Source organism: Alternaria infectoria, assembly GCF_024043175.1.
Source record: "Alternaria infectoria strain BMP 0036 chromosome Unknown scaffold_3, whole genome shotgun sequence".
Classification (NCBI taxonomy): Eukaryota; Fungi; Ascomycota; class Dothideomycetes; order Pleosporales; family Pleosporaceae; genus Alternaria; species Alternaria infectoria.
This window is the reverse complement of record NW_026250692.1, coordinates 1304315-1322385: the sequence shown is the minus strand read 5'-3', so window position 1 is coordinate 1322385 and position 18071 is coordinate 1304315. Positions and strand designations below refer to the sequence as shown.

General features: G+C 52.6%; 7 protein-coding genes across 7 annotated transcripts; 1 reads left to right on the top strand and 6 right to left on the bottom strand.

Annotated features, from left to right (window-relative positions):
• Positions 1-3486: 3486 nt before the first annotated feature.
• On the bottom strand, positions 3487-3924 carry FPR1 (FK506 binding protein proline rotamase rapamycin-binding protein; the record flags this gene model as incomplete). Its single annotated transcript, XM_051494069.1, has 3 exons — positions 3487-3514; positions 3565-3606; positions 3659-3924. The coding sequence occupies 3 exons, from the start codon at positions 3922-3924 to the stop codon at positions 3487-3489; spliced, it is 336 nt and encodes a 111-aa protein (XP_051355748.1).
• A 2733-nt stretch (positions 3925-6657) lies between these two features.
• J4E92_002665 (uncharacterized protein) lies at positions 6658-10181 on the top strand (the record flags this gene model as incomplete). Its single annotated transcript, XM_051494068.1, has 4 exons — positions 6658-6945; positions 6995-7114; positions 7164-7256; positions 7308-10181. 4 exons carry the CDS (start codon positions 6658-6660, stop codon positions 10179-10181), a joined length of 3375 nt encoding a protein of 1124 aa, XP_051355747.1.
• A 364-nt stretch (positions 10182-10545) lies between these two features.
• Positions 10546-11214, bottom strand: J4E92_002664 (uncharacterized protein; the record flags this gene model as incomplete). Its single annotated transcript, XM_051494067.1, has 1 exon — positions 10546-11214. The coding sequence occupies one exon, from the start codon at positions 11212-11214 to the stop codon at positions 10546-10548; it is 669 nt and encodes a 222-aa protein (XP_051355746.1).
• Positions 11215-11592: 378 nt separating this feature from the next.
• J4E92_002663 (uncharacterized protein) lies at positions 11593-12033 on the bottom strand (the record flags this gene model as incomplete). The annotated part of the gene is made up of 1 exon (XM_051494066.1): positions 11593-12033. One exon carries the CDS (start codon positions 12031-12033, stop codon positions 11593-11595), a length of 441 nt encoding a protein of 146 aa, XP_051355745.1.
• A 437-nt stretch (positions 12034-12470) lies between these two features.
• On the bottom strand, positions 12471-12986 carry J4E92_002662 (uncharacterized protein; the record flags this gene model as incomplete). Its single annotated transcript, XM_051494065.1, has 1 exon — positions 12471-12986. The coding sequence occupies one exon, from the start codon at positions 12984-12986 to the stop codon at positions 12471-12473; it is 516 nt and encodes a 171-aa protein (XP_051355744.1).
• Positions 12987-13572: 586 nt separating this feature from the next.
• J4E92_002661 (uncharacterized protein) lies at positions 13573-15414 on the bottom strand (the record flags this gene model as incomplete). Its single annotated transcript, XM_051494064.1, has 1 exon — positions 13573-15414. One exon carries the CDS (start codon positions 15412-15414, stop codon positions 13573-13575), a length of 1842 nt encoding a protein of 613 aa, XP_051355743.1.
• A 944-nt stretch (positions 15415-16358) lies between these two features.
• Positions 16359-18051, bottom strand: J4E92_002660 (uncharacterized protein; the record flags this gene model as incomplete). Its single annotated transcript, XM_051494063.1, has 2 exons — positions 16359-17868; positions 17918-18051. The coding sequence occupies 2 exons, from the start codon at positions 18049-18051 to the stop codon at positions 16359-16361; spliced, it is 1644 nt and encodes a 547-aa protein (XP_051355742.1).
• Positions 18052-18071: the final 20 nt, after the last annotated feature.

Here is an 18071-nt window from a genome sequence, read left to right as displayed (position 1 = left end):
CGTCGCCTCATACATATCGCGGATCCATCTCCATGTCATATGCTCGCTTTGACTGAGACCGCAACCGAGCATCAGGCCCCAGCTATCAAGGATCTCCTAGGCCAATACCTCACATTCCAAGCGTCTATGAAAGTCCAGATCTCCACCGAAGGATACTCTGTCTTCCAGCTTGAACACCATTTCCCCTATTTTGGACTGTACACGGAAAGCCCCGGGGATATAAGCAAGCAAAACACTATGAGAACAGATCGCAAGATTTTGATGGACATCTCTTTTCTGGACTCAAGGGACGAACCAGGGACGTACGGAATCTATCAGGCGCGATCGTATTTCACCCTCGCCGGCTCGGACAATACCCGGTGGATCGCGTATAATCTGGAAGACATATGCTTCGACCCAGACCGCGAGATTGGCGAGGATGAATGTGATGAGTTTCGACGCTCGGATCAGATATCCATGGGTGTATTTGACGCAAATCTACCCTTCTACGACGCTCGAGAGTATTTCCTCGCCACCAGCCTCATAAAAACGAAGCACGCCCAAAAGGAGATCCAATGCATCATTGAACGAATAGAGGCTTCATCCAGATACCACGTGACTTGTCGCCCATTCTCCACTGCGTCCGCGGCCGAGCAGACTGCTATCTCTGTATGGAACGAACGAATGCTGGAGCTTCTGACCATGTTGATTGGGGATCTCAAGAAGAAGGTGTACTGCTGGGACAGCTTCAGATGTAAGGATCTCGATTATTTCGACGAGCTAAATGCGACGTATCCACCCGAGGTTATCGAACATATCAAACGCACTATCAATGGGCTCGAAGACGTGTATGAAGAGCTTAGGGGTTATGAGAACACCTTGTCTACCATCCAACAGTCTTGCGAGAAGCTCGCCGATCGTCTTCAACATCGTCTCAGCTTTCAAGGCGGGAAAATTGGTGAGTTCACAGTGGTTATCATTTCTCCAGTGGTTATCGTTTCGGGAATGTTTGCTACTACTACCTCTGTACTTCCATACAAACAAGACAGTATCTCTTTCTTCATATCAGTGGCTGCTGTCGCGTTTCTATTATGGCTTTCATTACTCTTGAAAGGAGGCTGGCTCGGCCAGCAGGGGTGGTGGGTAAGGCTGTCGCGAAGGGGCCGGACGGCGAGAAAGCGTCGAGATAGTAGCATCGTCGCCGTGAAGGAGGGCGAACCAAGCCGACTGCGACGACGAGACACTCACGCGAATTCCTCACGACGTCGTGAGTAATACGATACAGTATCTTGCACGCGCTTCACGAAGTCTCGAAGATTTGCATACCATAGATAACGACATAATGATATCATACTTCTGAAACTATTGCACGGCGAGATGTCTTGAATCTTTGAGCACGGGAATGCGTTGCAATAGGCAAGGCAGTGCTCCTAGATATGTTGCAATTTGCCTTTACGAGAGCATGCTTTGGCTCTAGGGCATATATAACGCAGAAACGCCTTTGACTGAATGCTACATAGCAACAAATGCTTCCACTCTCATTGCTTTACCAACAGATGCGATGAGAAATCCTGCTGCCCGACTCGTGCCTATGTCGCGCTCAGACGCAAGACCGTATGAGAGCATTAACCGCTTTGGGAATTTGTTTCATGCATTACCAGAAGCTGCACCAATGATTCCCAGACCCTAGTCATCGATAGAGGAGTTCCTTTGGAATATGTCACGGAAACGCTTTACCTCTTGATCACCTGATTATTTCACAGCATCATCCCAAGTCATCAACGCAAGTCAGCCTCGCCGGTCGTGCCTCCCGGGTTCCAGATGACCACGGCATCTTTTCGGTACAGCTGCGGTCGGAGCAATAATAAAATACTGAGTACGGGACGCCTTACTTCAGAGATATCAAATCCCATCACATCACACATGGAAATTGGCTGCCTGAACAACGCAGTATGCCCAGGTGGTTATACGGCAAGGACGGCACTTGGCGCATGTCACGTATACTGTGCCTCATGTACAACAGCTCACATATACCTTGTAATTAGCCAGTCTCGCAGTAGAGAAGTAAAGAAGCTTTCCGTGGCAGAGGGCCTGATGTGAAGGTGGCACAGTGAAGCTCAGCGGTGTGGGGCGCTCAAGACATATAATGTGCTAGACCATGGTTTGCATGCGTCTTCCAAGATTGTAGAAGCCTCTATAAGTCTATACCTCCTACTCGTCTGTTGTACTGTCGTGGAGCTGAGCCAAGTCAAATCGCTTTTAAGATGTTGCTCCCAACTTCGTTCTTACTTACCACGTTCCTGGTTTCCGCGTCTGCACAATACGCCCTCGACAGTCCCGTCGGTTCGTGCGCCGACGTACACTGCCCTGAGGTTCCTCTCGGTGGAAGCAATGCCATTAAAGCAGAATGCAATGTCACCAACAGAACCTACGAGAGGATCGGGTTCAGATCCTTCTCCACCGCCATCCTTGATGACAACAACAATTTGACGTGGACACTCGCCGCCCATCTCGACACAGACGTTCCCATAGACGACCAAATCACGGAGAAAGACTTCTATCTCGGCACCCCTCCGTCTCTTGAACTCGATCGCGACGACCTCCCGTACCGGGGTTGCGCTGTGTTCATATATAATACCACCTTTGGACGCAACTACTCATGGGATTGCGCAGAGGCAATTGGAGCGAGCTGTATTTCGTCGCTGGTAACCCAAGCCAACACACTGCTGGCACTCTCTCCGTCCAATGCAACAGAGACAACGGAAGAGAGCTGCATGCGCGTACAGAGAGGAATGGAGACTTTCCCAACGGAATGTACAGAGAAGACAAACATGACTTCCTGGAATGCAATTTCAGCCATACGTTCGTGTCCCCATTTCATTCAAAGAGATAGCCCTGTGCTAACTTCTTCTAGCACTCACTGGCAAGGGAGCGCCTACGCCGCCAAACTCTTCTGCCAATGCGAGCTCTAACTGTCATCCGACTCTCCCCAAGTCCAACGATCTCAGTTTGGCCTTTAGCCATAATGAGACCGGCGTGGGGTCCTTTACTGATATCATCATCACCACATTCTGGTCGCCAGACAAAGGCGTCGACAATGCGCTGAGTGTTCCCGACACACAGCTCATGTGCCTGTGGGTAAATGGGCTCACAGACGCCTCGGTGGCTACTCATACCGAGAGTTCGGCCAGTCGTTTCTCCATCAGCATGGTGGGTCTTGCAGTTTGCGTGGGCTTAGGTGTTTTTGGACTCATCTAGCATGCTCCTATGGCTAGATTCAGTAGTTCGCGGGCGATGCTGTGACATACGACTTAGTTTAGCACGTAAATGGAAAGCTTGACGATGATGATCTAAAAATGTGAGAAAGTATGTAGCTGCACATTAGACAACGTGGACTGGTGAATGAGTTTCATGACCGAGTATATTGAATGTTACGTTTGTCCTCTGACTATTCCCATTCACTGATAGCGATCATCGTGTATTCCCGTCGTTGGATGCTTCGTAGACCTAGTTGATCTTCTTGAGCTCGACCTCGCTATCCCGGAGTTAGCACTTTCGTGGGATTCATACGCAACGCGAACTTACAAGATGAGGTCAGAGTGAGGGGGGATCAAGCCAGGGAACTCCCTATCATAAAGTCAGTACTAGGTCTTAATCAGAAAACATCATGGAGACTTACTGATCGCCGTACGCGAAGTCGCTGCTGATGTCCAGCTTCGCCTTCTCGCCGAGCTTCATCTGAACAACACCCTCATCCCAGCCCTTGATGACGCGACCAACGCCGATGGGGGTCTGGAAGGGACCACGGCCAGTGGTGCTATCGAACTGCTTGCCCTTGTCGCCGGACTGGGTCTTGAGCCAGCCAGTGTACTCCATGGTGACCTTGTCACCCTTCTGTGGGGATGGGCCGTTGCCCTCTTGGATGATGGTCTTCTGGACACCCATGATGCGTGCGGTCGTGGTGAAAGCTCGAGTTGTTGCGCGTTGGAAAGAGGAAGGGTTAAGCAGGCTTCTCATGAAGTTGGAGGGTGAGAGGGAGATGAGTGGAGGATGGAAGGTTGCTGTGGGCGGAAAGAAGGAACCTGGAATGCCTTGGAGGGGTAGCTTTAGTGGGGTGGTGGGGTGCAGATCGTCAGCACACAGCCTCATGCACGCTGCAAGGGCAAGGTAATCAGGGCAAGTACGACGAGCATGACCAATGAATCGAGCACGTCAGTACTTGAGGGTGGGTTCACGGCTTGTCTGGGGAAATTGCGTGACCGCATCTACGTCAGGGCATTGGAACTGGAGTTCGCGCTTGCCGCGGTAGGAGAGTACAAGCTATAGCTTTAGATGAGTGTGTGTGGCTGGGAAGAAGATGCTTCGGCGATGGCGTTGAAGTTCTGCTTGTCGCATAGTAGCAAGCGCACTAAGGTTGCTTGCATCCTTCCACAGTCATCTAATAGTCAATTGATCTCCATGTCCAATAGACCAGTACCTCAGTGGAACCAGGTATGTTACAGTAAACGTGAACCTTTGTCAAACGCCGTGCCCATGAAGAGAGGAGATGTTGTACATTTGCGCGTCCCAAATCTCGCCCGCATTGCTCAACCAAACCATGACTTGTTCCTTCTCGCTTCTCTCCTTGCTTCTTGCTGTATAGGTATTAGCATCTCTTCCGTGGCGGTTTCGCGACGCGTTGTACGGCAGGGAGGGATAGTCGCGGTCGTATTAGATCGAGGGTGGACAACACGTACCCATTGCTCTTTGCACTCTCGGTATGCCCTGATTGAACGCGTATTAGCGGAAGACCTCCTCATGCAATGCTGAGTCTTGAAACTCCGATGTGCTGCACTTACTGGAAAAAATCCGAGCACATGGCTCTCTCACCACCATTCCTCTTCAAACACTTTATACTCTTGTCCGCCGCCTCTTGACATGGATCAAAGTATTCGCTATACGCTTTGCTATACCGATCTATCAGCGCCTGTTGTGTGCAGCATACATTTGCGACGCGATCGTTGCGGTGGCGTACTTGTCGAATTTGCTGGCTTTGGAACCCTTCCATTCGTCGGCTTTCGAGGGGGTCGGTTTGTCGGACATAGTGAAGAGCCAGGGTAAAGACGTCTAAGGAGTGTGTACAGGGCGCGTACTGGCGTGTAATTGTCAGGCAGCCTGAAGATGGCCGGGAGCAGTTGCGACGAGAGTGGATGATGCGCCGCGGAGGTGCGTTATCGATAAGGACATACATGAGGTCAAGAGGCACTCACGCACTTTCCCGATATCACTAATTGCCTTGCGTATCCCAAGGTCCGCAATACCGGCACTAGATCTTAGTATCTGACAACGACAGCCCTCCAATTACAGATACTGCGACTGCTATGCTCCATAACAGCTGCCAATTATGAATGATTTGAGCTAATTCCTTTGCACTCAAGAAGACCTAACTTGGCGGCTTGCTTCCTCACTACCTGCTATTGATGCCCACGCGTAGAACCGCAGAGGCTAGCCAACGTATACATGCCTAGGTACGTGACGACCCGTCTAGTTCCATCAACGCTTCATCCAGTGTGGGGGCGGGAGGACTGCGGGCGCTAGGACGACCAGCCCACATAAACAGCATGTCGCGTGTATCAAGACGGCTGTCGTGCCATCCACAACTTACGATTCTACTTACGAGATAGTGCTAGCACCCTAGTCATGAGTTGTATGCTTCATGCATGTGATTGACAAGCGATCATGTACCTTGGTAACGTATTTGGCCAGGACTACAATTGCAGAAAACCACCACGCTTCGTCAGGCTAGGCGGTCTTGTGCACAGTACAGGTTATATGACTTGATCGGGGCGGTGCGCAGCTTGAGGACGATATTGAAGGATATCCCGTCTGACGCGCTTGAACAGTGCGGCCAGGATGCTTGTCATGCTTCGCATTAGAGGAGCCGACAAGGTCCCGCCTACAATCACAGGCACTCCTTCTCGAGAACGCTATGCATGGACCTGATAAGTGTCGAGCACGAATACTCCAACCGCAGTGATGATCAGCACTCTGAGTGAAGCGGAGCGGAGACGGGTATGAGCTGTGAGCGCAACAATGAAGGTCAATTCGACCGCGTCTGCATGTGGTGGTGCCGCGCCGAAAGCTAGGAAGCTTGTGGGGAAAGAGGCCCTCTTTCGTGCGCCGGGAATACCAGGTATTGGCGTCTTTGAACTGTGGTCGTTTGGGACCGCGGCTCAATGGAAAAAGGATCAAAAGAAACCTGAAGCAAAAACGTTGAATGATGGCATGGGCGAAAATGGAATGTGACAGGAACGTGACGAGTCGCGTGGCCCACGTCATTGGCGTGTCAAGCTTGCAATAGAAGCACTGGACCCAATGAGAAATGACCAGGTATGAGAGCAGAGATAGCCATGGAAATGGTTGGCGATGGTTGGCGCTGGAGGGTGGTGATTTTCCACGGCAGGCGCTAAGGATGGAGTGAAGGTCGATAGTGAACGGCTGCTGCGGCAAATGGCCGGAGGGCAAGGGCAACAGCGACCGAGCGCCAACATGCCTAGGCTAGTAGACCCGCTGCTGCATGCATAACCACTGCCAACGATAGTCTTTCTCCTCTACAAGGGCAAGTCCCATGTGAGCAGATGCTCCGTCTCCCAACCCCCAGCTGCACCTCGCCGTGAGAAAAGAGAGTCACCGCCCGCCATGGACAATCGAGCGTCGCCAACCCCGCCCACCGCTCGCCCCAGGAATTCCGCCTCGTCCATCGCATCCTCCTCCAACACGACGTCACATGCCGCGCCTGCCTCGCAACAGTCTGCCGGCATGCCTTCAAATTCACGGACCGGGCGCGGGAGCACGCCGACGGCCAGCCGGTCTGCCTCCAAACTCATCGACCAGGACAAGCCGACGCGGGCAGCAAGCAAAGACAGCCTCAAACAGAAGATGCTGACCAAGAAGGACGAGCCTCCACAGCTGGGTCGTGCAGATGAAGTATGAGACTATTTATTACAGGATACATGCATCGACTAACCGTCCGCAGCAGCTCAAGGCGCTCAAGTCGGAGTTTGACAGCCTTCGCACGCATCTCACATGCAAGATCTGTGACCGCTTACTCTACCAACCGTACACCATATCCTGCGGGCACACCTACTGCTATACAGTAAGACGCGCACCCTCCCACCGCACATGCCACCCTCTAACATGCCTAGTGTCTCTGCACGTGGTTCGTCGCCAACAAGGCCCGCAAGACATGCCCCGACTGCCGCATCGTCGTAAAGGACCTGCCCGCCCCCGCCTATGTGGTAAGTCAGCCTGCATGCCCTTCAGCGACGACGTCTAACATAGTTGGGCAGATACGAGACATGACGAGCGTCTTCATCGCGCGAGCCGAACTACTACCTACGGGCGAGAGCATAGAAGACCACAAAAAGTGGCAGAAAGACGAGGCAGATGCTGTACAGCTGGACAAGGATAACGCGGACCCCCGCGCTGGCGGTCTCTTCAAGGGCTGCTTCAGGCTTCCGCCTCACCAAAATCGCCTGTCACTGCAAATCGTGCGCGATCAAGAAGATGGAGTTGACCGATGTCCGCTGTGTACCTGGGAGCTGGAAGACGGCGGATGCACCCATTGCGGACTGATATTCGACGAGACAGGCGAAGTCTCATGGGGCAACAGCTTCACCGGCTTCAGTGACATGGACGAGATGTCAGAGCACGATCAAGACGACCTCGACGCCGAAATGGACATGGAGGACCCCGACTACGACGGCTACGGAGACGGCATGGAAGACTGGGGCGCATACCCCCCAGATCAAGGCTCCTTCATGATGCGACGCTTCTTGGACGCTGGCATGGCACCCAATGCAGCGGCATTCGCAAGACGACGACCGATCACGCACAGCGAAGCCGGCAGCCGACGTTCCTACTCACAGAGCATAGTCTCAGACATGTACGGCGACGAGATGGATACGGTCGAAGAGGAAGACGAAGATGGCCTGGACGAGGACTCTTCGATGAACGACTTTATCGATGACGAAGCCGTACCTGCATCGAGTTCACCCAGCGCTGCATCGTCTACTCCTGGCCCTGCTGCCCAGCCTGCGGGTAACAGAGCGCGTGCCCGAGCACGTCGCATCGTCGAATCTGAGTCATCATCAAACCGCTCAAGCACCGTCGAGGAGGAAGACGAAGACGAGGAAGACGAGGGGCCCGTTCGTAGGGGCATGAGGAATCCTGCTCAAACCCGTGTCTTACATCGGGCAAACGGGTCGAGATCCTCCCGTGAGACAGCGTCAACAACCTCCACCGACGTCTCCACTGAGGAGCTCGACGAAGATACACAAGCACTGTTGCGAGAGGAGGGATGGGAGCTACAGCGCGACTACGACGACGAGATGGGAGAAGAGGATGAAGATGACAGCGATGGAGGAAGGACGACCGTTGGGTGGGAACCGCTTGCGAACTCAAATGACAGAAGCCGAATGGGCGGTTCTCTAACACCTACTGCAGATCGTCCTCGGCCTAGTGCCCCGATACGCCCGCCTTCCAGAACCGCCAATGTCCGCGTCTTGAATACCTCGCGTGGTCTCCGCCGAAGATCCTCTGTCCTGTCGAGCGCGACAGCCCACTACGAAGATGGGGAAGCGGACGACGATGACTCTGACCAAGATGGCGACGTCGATCTAGCCCTGAACACCTTGCGGACGCGCCGCTCACAAGCCCATCTGCGAAACCCTGCAGCTCGCGCTTACAACCAGGGTACTGCTGCTGCGGATGGAACCAACGAGGCGGACACTGATGATAACTCGGATAATTCCCAGGGGCACAGGCGAGGGGCTCCTCGTGTGCAACGCCGGGAATACGATCCGCGTATCAGCTGGATGTTCGCTGCCCATCAACAAGCTCTCCAACAACACCAGATGGCAGGCGCCTTGATAGACGTCGAACCACGCACCATGACGCCGCTGTCTCGTCCTCGAACAAGGAACAGAAATCGTCCCAGTCCCGCGCAAGCTTATTCCCCCTTTCTACCTCCTGCGCGCATTCGAACGCCGCTTATGGACAACGGCACGAACTATATCATGGATCCGCGACTCCCAATATCGCCACCTCGACGAAGCGCCATGTCACCTGGCTTGCCAGCGATGGGCAATGCCGGCAACATGAGCCGCTTTGATCGTGCGCCTTCTGTTGGTTCCAACAGCAATAGTTCTGCCGTCTTGACCCCTGGAAGTTCCTCAGCCTCTTCGCAACACTCGATCGATACGATAGCACAGACACAGGCAGCTGCAGCCATGGACATGATAGATCGTCCTATAAGTCGAGTCGGTGCTCGCCCATCTTCGGCAAATAGCAGGAGGAACTCTGGCAACTTTGCTGCAGCGAACGCGTTTCCTCATGCTGCCATGGGCTTGCATGTCCAGGGTGCGGCTCTTCCTCCTTTTGCTGCACGCGGTAACCCTTGGGCTGCATTTGTGCAGGCACGTGGTGTGCGCAATCGTAACTCACGTCAAGTTCTCCGTGATCAGTCTTCGGTAGCTACCTTGCGCCCAGCGAGCTCTCGCGTCAATATTAGAGAGGCTGGCAACCCTCCGCAAGGTGTGAGGCCTCAGCCATCACGTCTCAATCTACGACCTCAGCCATCGCGGCGCCAACTCGCTCCTCAGCCATCCACACGAGCCTTGCGCACGGCTGATAATGGGAGACCTCCCCCATCACCTACACAGAACGTACAAGCCCCTGCGCAACCTGCTGCTCGTTCCGTCGGGCTGACTCCGGACGAACGCAATCTTCGGGCTCGGGAACTTATCGAGACCAGAAGACAAGCACTTGGTCAGCGCGACACGAGTGTGCCCGCTCGTACCAATCCCTTCACACAAGGCTTCCAGCGTCCGGCGAATCCAACTGGCTCTCCTCAGATGCAGCAGCCAGCTACAGCACAACACGTGAGGAGCAACTCAAACGAGTCCAGCAACTCCACTGGGACGGTTCAAGGTGCTCCTGCATCACCAGTGCTTGGTCGACGCCGTAGCAACCGCAACATGCTAAACTCTACGCCACCCGGTGTTCTCCCACCGCAACAAGGTGCTTATGCTGCTCCTCCCGCACAGTATGCAAACAGCTACTACCGACCACGACCAGGTTCTTCGGGCTCACCCGGAGCATATGAACCCACTTTGACGAACAACACGCGGGGAAGTCCTATGATGGCGGGCCCTCTTATCTAACACGACATCATGTCATAAGATATATTTCATTTATTTTATCGCTTTGTTGCTTTGGTGTTTTGGGCATCACACTCATTTAGTCTTGGACTATTCTTATCTTTTGGGGCTAAGAGCATGGCGAGCGTATGTTTGTTTTTACGTCTGTTTTTAGCGGCATCAAAATGGGTTCAGCGAGCTTTGTCGAAGCATTTACTGGCGTCATTCATTCGGGTACTATACCATGGCATGAGCGATTGGGTCCTGGGCAGGCATGAACATGAACGATGGGGAAGAAAGGGGATACTATCTTAGGTTATTCGCATTTGGGGTGATGAATATGAGATTTTTGATGGTGCTATACTTGGAACTACACGACGGTGACAAGCTAAGTATGTTCTGAAGCAGCTGTTCCAGACTTGTTCTTAGGTTGCTTGCGCTGGTCCTCCCTTGCTTCCTGTACCTTGTCTTCTGAGTCCTCTTCTAGATCCTCTTCATCTCCTTCCTCGGCCTCTTCTACTTCGTCGCCTACTTTATCTGCTTCCATTTCATCTCCCTGTTGCTTTTTTCGCTTTGCGTTCTGTTCCTTCTGCTTTCGCTCCCTGTTTACCCGTCCCTCATTCCAATCCTCTGTGTTCTTATGTCTACACTCCTTACAGTTTACCCAGTTGGAACGGGCGTTGTCTTCCAAGTAGTTCTCCTCACACTTTTTGCATAGTCTTGGCTCCTTCTTGCTTTCGTCCTTCTTAACGCTTGTCTTCTTGATGGCTGTTCTGTTGACCTTTGCCTTGGCAGCTGTTTTCTTGATGCGCGTCTTCTTTGCTTCGTCTTCTTGCTCATCCTCGCGCTCTTCACTATCTATGTCGTTCTCGGCGCCCTCGGCTCCTTCATCGCCGTTGCCATTGCCTACCGGCGCAGCAGAAGACCTCAGTTCAAAGCCATAGAGGAAGTGGAGTCTGTCTGTCTTTTCCTTGAGTTCCTTCTGTAGAGCTGCGATGCGCTCAATCAGGGTTTTGATCTCCTCACGGAAAGGAATTGGTTGGATGGGAAGTGACATTTCGTAATCTTACTGTTTTTCTAATTACTCGCCCAGTGGTCTATATATATGGCAAGACCTGGTTTGTCTGTTTGTATAGGCGGAAGTCAAAGGAACATGCAGGTTGGTCGGAGAGTGATGTTCGAATGTTCTCGTACTTGAGTATGGGCGACATGACAAACTGCATTGTGCGTGAGGAGTGAGACTGATGCTACGGCGTGTTCTCGGAAAGAGTACCATCACTTTTAGTTGCTTAATCTATGACTTCACGTCTTCATTACGGAGATATACACTGAGCTCTAGGCCTGTCCATGCCCATGTCCCATGTCTTCATACCACTAACTGCTCTTCGACCTTATGCTAGGCGAAGTCGGTCTACTCCAACGCCTACTCTCCCAATCACTCTTGCTCGTCCATAACCGCATCTATTCTCTTCGACACCCCCTCTAGGTGCTCCCGGGACCTCTTCTCAGTATCCTCCACATTCGCCAAGCCCTTTTTCAGCCATTCTCTCAAGTCTCTGAACCAGTAGTATGCCGATTCTTCCATCTTCTCCTCCTCCTCCCTCAACTCTTTAGTCAATTTCCCCGCAGCCTCAGCTCTAACCCACTTTCCATCACGGTTCCTGGCGGCGACTGCCTTGGTGAATGAAGTGAGTCTTTCGTTTAGTCCTGATTTGTTGGCGGTCTTGATATTGCGTTCCATGCGATCGAATCGTTGGGCAAGACTTTGTATGTCAGTTCTGATTGCACTGATTTCCTCCAAGAGAAGTTGACTAGCATCTTTGGCGGGTTGGGAGGCCGGTGTGATGTCGTTCTTCTGAGGGGTTGTGTGGTCCATTGAGCTTGTGTCTCCTGCCGTTGTGGTGATGAGATTTAAGATGAACAGGATAGGAAGAAATGAGAAAGCGGGTGTCTTATAGTGCTACTACACTACATCCCTTGTGAGTTTGTCACAAACCGAATGACTGGTTCGCATGACTACATGGCAAATCAGCGGTTTTCTAATTCGTGCTACGCATGCTATGAGCTCGATAGCCGTCCTCGACCGTTAAGGGTCTCCTAGTAACGAGGTGATTGCACGTCTTAACAATGATTCAGCCTTCTATATTCACAACTATGCAATCAAGGTGATGCGTCACGCTTATGATAACAAATACTACAAGATCGGTGGTAGACACACGGAGGCGATGCATCCACCGATCTAAAGACAACAACCATCTGTCCTACATCTCAGCTAACCACCTCCCTTCTCGGCCCTTCCCCCCTGGCTATCAGCTACTTTTCAAGCCCGTCAATCCTCTTCATAACCTTCTCAAACGCGTTCCCCACCATCCACTCCAACTTCTCGTAGATCCATTCCGGCCCCGCAACAGTCACAGCCTTCCTCGCGTATTCTTTCTGCATCTCCTGCACCTCCTCAGTCTTCATCTCGTTCATAACCATACATGAAACCATGTTTGGAACCATTTCCCCCCTCACGGTTTCCTCCACGCAGGTTTCCAACAGGGATTGGAATTCCTTGATCTTATCCGTGATGGTCTTCTTGCCTTCTTCTGCGTCGTCGCGGATCTTGGCGGTGCTTTTGGCAGTGAGAGTATTGACAGTGTTGGTGAAGGCGACAGTTGCGGTGACGAGAGCCATTTTGCTCTCGAGATCTGCGTTCTTGTTTCGCAGGTCGTTGATCTCGTTGGGGAGATCTTTTGTGTCGTTCTTCATGGTGTTCAACTCGTTTTGGAGGCGCTGGAGAGTAGTTTCCATGGCTTTCTGTTTGGTTTGTTGGGAAGTGGACATGACGTGATGGTGTGATGAGAGAACGGTACCGGATGGCGAGAGATGGGTTGTCTTATACAAATTTGGAAATTCAATAAGTTACGCTCCATGAGTGCTGCGCGTGGGCCAGATAGCAAATACGCATGCTATCTTGTGATCTCTGACGCAGTATTCTTATCACGGATCGCAGTCACCTACTCAACCCTACCCGTGAGTTGCAAGCTTTCATTCCGTCACTCCTCATCTCACATTTGTTCCCTACCACGACGCCTCTCCGCGTCTACTTGTCGTTTCTACGTCACAGCGATTACGTGTTAGAGAAATGTAGGAGATTTAGGAGAAATTAGAGCTTGACTAGTTACTCAGCGAGATCGCCATGCTCATACTCTTGACAGCCGATGTTCCAGTCCGAAAGACATGAAAGGCTGCGGTGATGATACGGCCGACAAGCTCCTCTCCTCGTACACCAACATGATCGACGATGTACATCAAGTATCCCTTCATAATACCAATCCACCAAGTAGATATCCGCTTGTTGCACCGCGACGAAAGTCTCTCGTAAGATTCCAACACCCTCCTCGCCGTGCACGACCGCCGACAAAGTTGATTAGTCCTGGTTCTTGAACTCGCTGAGCTTCTCAAGCGGCTGACCCTTCAACAGTTTCAGCTCCTTACGGTAAGCCTTTTTTCCTCCCTGTCCATCTACCCCAGCCTCAGCCGTCGACTTCAGCTTCTCTAGCAGAGCCTTATTCTTCTTGAAGAGGTTCCGATAGTGCGTGAACATACCGACCATACGCGTCTGTAGCAGGCCCTTGTCTTTGATGGCGGCCTTCTTCTGCATCCTCATCTCGTGCTTCGACTCGGAGTCTCGGCTGAGCTCGGCAAGCTGTTCACCTCGCTCGCGGAAGTCTCCATCCAACTTGACGAGTTGTTGTTGCAGTTTCTCGATGTGCTCGCGTGCGACTGAAGCTTCTTCTGCTGACTGCTTCGCGGCTTTCTGGTAGTCGAGAGTGGTACGGCGCTCAGTGCCCAGCTCCGCGAGTTTGCCGGACATGTCGGTGTTTTCTGCAGCCAACCCTTTGTTCCTTGCCTTGAAGCGCTTGATCTCATTCTTGAGTTTCTTAGTCTCAGCTATGGCGGCCTTGACGTCTCCATTGGATCGTCGCATCTTCTTGGACGCAAAGAGCTTCTTCTGCTCACAGAGGTCCTGTGTCAAGGCGGAGACATTGGCCCTCAGAGTACTGTGCTCGTCTTTGAGTTGCTCGACATTGTTTGTGAGGTCGGTGTTCTCTCCTGTGAGCTTCTCGTTGCGTTCACGTAGCGTCTTCAGATCTTCTTCGTGCTCGTCTTTGAGTTGCTTGACATTGCGTACAAGTTCAGCATTCTCTCCTGTGAGCTTTGCGTTGCGTTCGCGCAGTGTCTCCAGATCTTCTCCGGCAGCTTCTTTCTTTTTTGCCTTGGTCTTCCACATACGAGTCTCATCTTGGAGGAGACTGATGGTGCGCAACAGTTGACTCTTCTCATCAGAGAGCTTCTCGTTGGTCTCACGAAGTATCTGAATCTCCGCGCTAGCGTCGTCTTGAGCCATGCCCTCAACTGCGCCACGTCCATCTCGATCTAGCTTGACCCTGCGCGTGAGCTTTGTCTTGTCCTCTGTGAGCTTCTTGTTACCCTCGCGAAGTATCTTGATCTCTGTCGAGGCGGTCTTCTCCTTTGCCTCATACCTCGCCTTCAACATGGCTATATGATTCTGGGCAATGAGATTGTGCGAAACATTTACTCCTCCCTTCTGCTTGACTGCTTCTTCCAGCTGCGCGATGTACTGATCAGTACGCTCTTGCTCTTCTAGGAGGGATTTCTCTTGGCTTTCCAAGGCCTCCTTGCCCAGTGCTGCTTCCAGAACGTTGCGGGTCGCGAGCATAAATGTAGTGTTCTGTCCTGGACCACGCGCCGTGGTGTTGATCTTAGCAGCAATAGCCAAGGCATTTCTATCGCCGATCTGCGCTCTGGCCGCAGAGCTCGAGGAGACCGCCCACATCGAGAAGTCAGAGGGTCCCGTATGCATTGGACTTTGACCAATACTGACTGGTTTTCTGGCCGCAGGGCTTGGTGAGAGAGCTTGAGCGAAGATGTTGTTGGAGTTGACGCGTGGTGTAGCTTGAGCACCCTCGCTTCGCTTTCTGGTCGCAGAGGTAGGAGTGACAGCCTGAGCCGATACGTTGTTGATTTTCGTGCGCTTTGTATCCTGGGGTCCGCCGTTCCGCTTCTTGGCCGCCGGGCTTGGGGAAACCGTCTGAGCTGAGACGTTGTTGGGGTTTGCGCGCTTTTTGGCTGGACGACCGTTGCCTTTCGGGGCGCGTGGCTTCTCGACCGACCGGACGAAGATGATATCGTCGTCGTCGCCCGAGCTGCTCGAATCAGAGCTTAGGATGGTGATTTCTGGTTGCATCTGCTTGTTTTAGTGCCAGTATCTGCTGGGCAGGTTCTGCGCCGAGTACGTACCGTGTCTGCGGACCTGTTGGGTTGTCGTGTTTAGGCAACGGAGCTTTGAGCTGGAAACAGTGACTATCTGTCGAGACTGCCGCACACGCGGTGAAGGTGAGGGTGACTTGCTGCTAGCTCGGGCGGCAGGACGACCGAAGCTGGCTATTGTGGTGCACGGTGAAGGAGAGAGTTGTTGCCTTGTAACGTCAAGCATGCACGCTGTATCCAGTTATGTAAACATGATCGAAGGTGAAGACGAAACTTTAGCGGATGCTACGGCCTGGTGCCCTTGCGAGTTCAGTTGACAATGAAGGCGTTTCAGGGACATATCGAGGTCATCATATCATATCTGCCACAGCTTCCATGCTCTTATGCGTCGCCCGATTCATATGTGTTTACTGGAAGCAAAGGCGATCTAGCCCGCTTGGTGCCGATTGCGACGCGCGGTGAACGAGAACACAGGCTGCCAGCCATAATCACTGTTAATGACGAATCTATCGAATCAACGAGGGCGTTTCATAATGTATTTCTTGCCAGAGCAAATTGTGCAGATGATGATGATACTGTGATGGTGTCGAAAGGAAGGAGAGATCTTCACTCAAGGTTTAGCCTGGGTAGGCGTCTTCCGCTAGTTAGCAACCTGGAAAAGTGCATCATTGACCCACCCCGACACGCGACGTTGGACTCCTCGATACCAATTGGCAGCTCTTCATGCTGAGTGAAATCGTGCAAACGAAGTTTTGTGATGTTCTTGATCATGATACTGGATCACTACTGATAACTATTTTCCAAGTGGCAGGATACACTACACTGCAGAAGAAAGCGCTCCGTCGCCGATGCCAAACTCCCTGAAAATGCTCGTCTGGAAACACGCGAATGTCTAATATCCCATCCCCATCTGCAATATCTCTACTTCTTCTTGAACAGGCCCTTCCCGAGCAGATTCTTTAGCTTGCTCTCCTTCTCCTCATTGCTCATGTTAGCCTTGCGCTTACCGTCGGCAACCGTCTGACCCTGAGAAGCCTGCGGCTGAGCCCTCTCTTCCCGTACCGGTTCCTCGACCTTGAGCGCCTGCGCCTTCGCTTGCGATTCCTGCGAGAGCACATGTCGGCTGGCCCTTGCTTCCGCGCTAGCGTTGTCTGCCCATAGGAACGTGACGAGCTCATTGTTGAAGAAACGTAGATCGTGCACTAAGCGCTTACTGTCCTGGGGAATGAGGACGAGTCGACCTGTTGGACCCGTGTTCTTGAGCTGGAAGGGCTCGTTCTTCTTCTCCAGGAAGCCGCGTACGAAGTCGTATAGGCCGACGGCGGTATCGGTCTTTGTGAAGTTCATCTGAATGAGCGCATTATCCGGCATCCGAATGCGGAGTGCGCCGCCCTTCTCGGCTGCAGCGTCAATCTTGGCCTGCCGCTCCTTTTCTTGCTCCTCCAACTCTTTGTCAGACAACAGACGCGTATTGCGTGTCTTGGTCAACAACGCGTTTTGATGTGCTTTTGCGTGTTCAATGGTAGGGAGGTAGTCGTTCTCGTTGAAGGCATTTCGCGCTGCTTGCGGAGTGGACGATGTTGGCGCAGAGAAGATCTGGACGTTGCGAGATTGTTCAGATGGCTGTGATGATGGTTGGGAGGTCGGTGCTGGTGATTGAACGGGTTCTACGGGTGCGGACGACGCTGTTGACGTTGCCGCAGCCAATGATGCTGCTGGAGAAGTATTCTCTATGCTCTCAGCCGCGTTGTTCTCGGTAGACACCTCGGGCTCTTGTGTAGGTTTAGCGGCCGGTTTGGAGTCGACCTCCATCGGTTCTGGATCGGGCTCTTCGTTACGAACAGTTTCGCCTGCTACGACTTCTGTCGCCTCCGGAGCTGCCTGGGCAGGGTCTGGTATTGAGGCTGATTGATCAGTTGTCGAAGCGTGTGCGCCTTCGGCACCGACAGACGCAGGCTCGCTGGACTTGAAGTATTGCGTTATCTGTGCCATGGCCTCTTCTAGCGGCGTTCCGCTATTCCTGTAGGACAGCTTCAATAATGCTGAGCCGCTATCAAATCCCAGCTGACTGAGAGTCTGTTGTAGCTCAACAAAGTTGGCCTGCTCCTTGTGACCTGGCATGACAGTGATGACAGGTTGCTCGTAGTGCAGCCTGCCAGCACCGGATGCGCCGCTCATCTCGGGGATGCCGCGCTGTGTGAAGTTGTAGTTGGCCCCCTGCCCACTCTCAAAGTGTCGCAAGATCTCCCATAACGAAGTGTTGCTCGCGAACTTGCTTGTGAGGCGTACGTTCTTCTCGGTCGCGGGGAGCTGGAGCGCTACTGATATGACGGTGGGTGATCGCGAGGCCTGGACGAGTTCCAGTCGGGCGCCCTGGGGGAGGTTTGCGAGCCGTATTTGTTGCGATAGGGATATGGGTTTGTTGTTGTATCTGTACACTGGTCAGTAGTGGATTAACGTATTGTGGTGTTGGGGCGTACTTGAGCGTGAACTGGTCCTTGTTGACACCAAACTTCTGGCACGCCTCATCGCGCACCTCTGTCAAGTACTTGGTGGGCGTGGTCGGAATCTTGAAAGTCCTCGCGTACGAGTTGAATACTACGACGTGCGACATCATGCGCGTAGGAGTCGGTA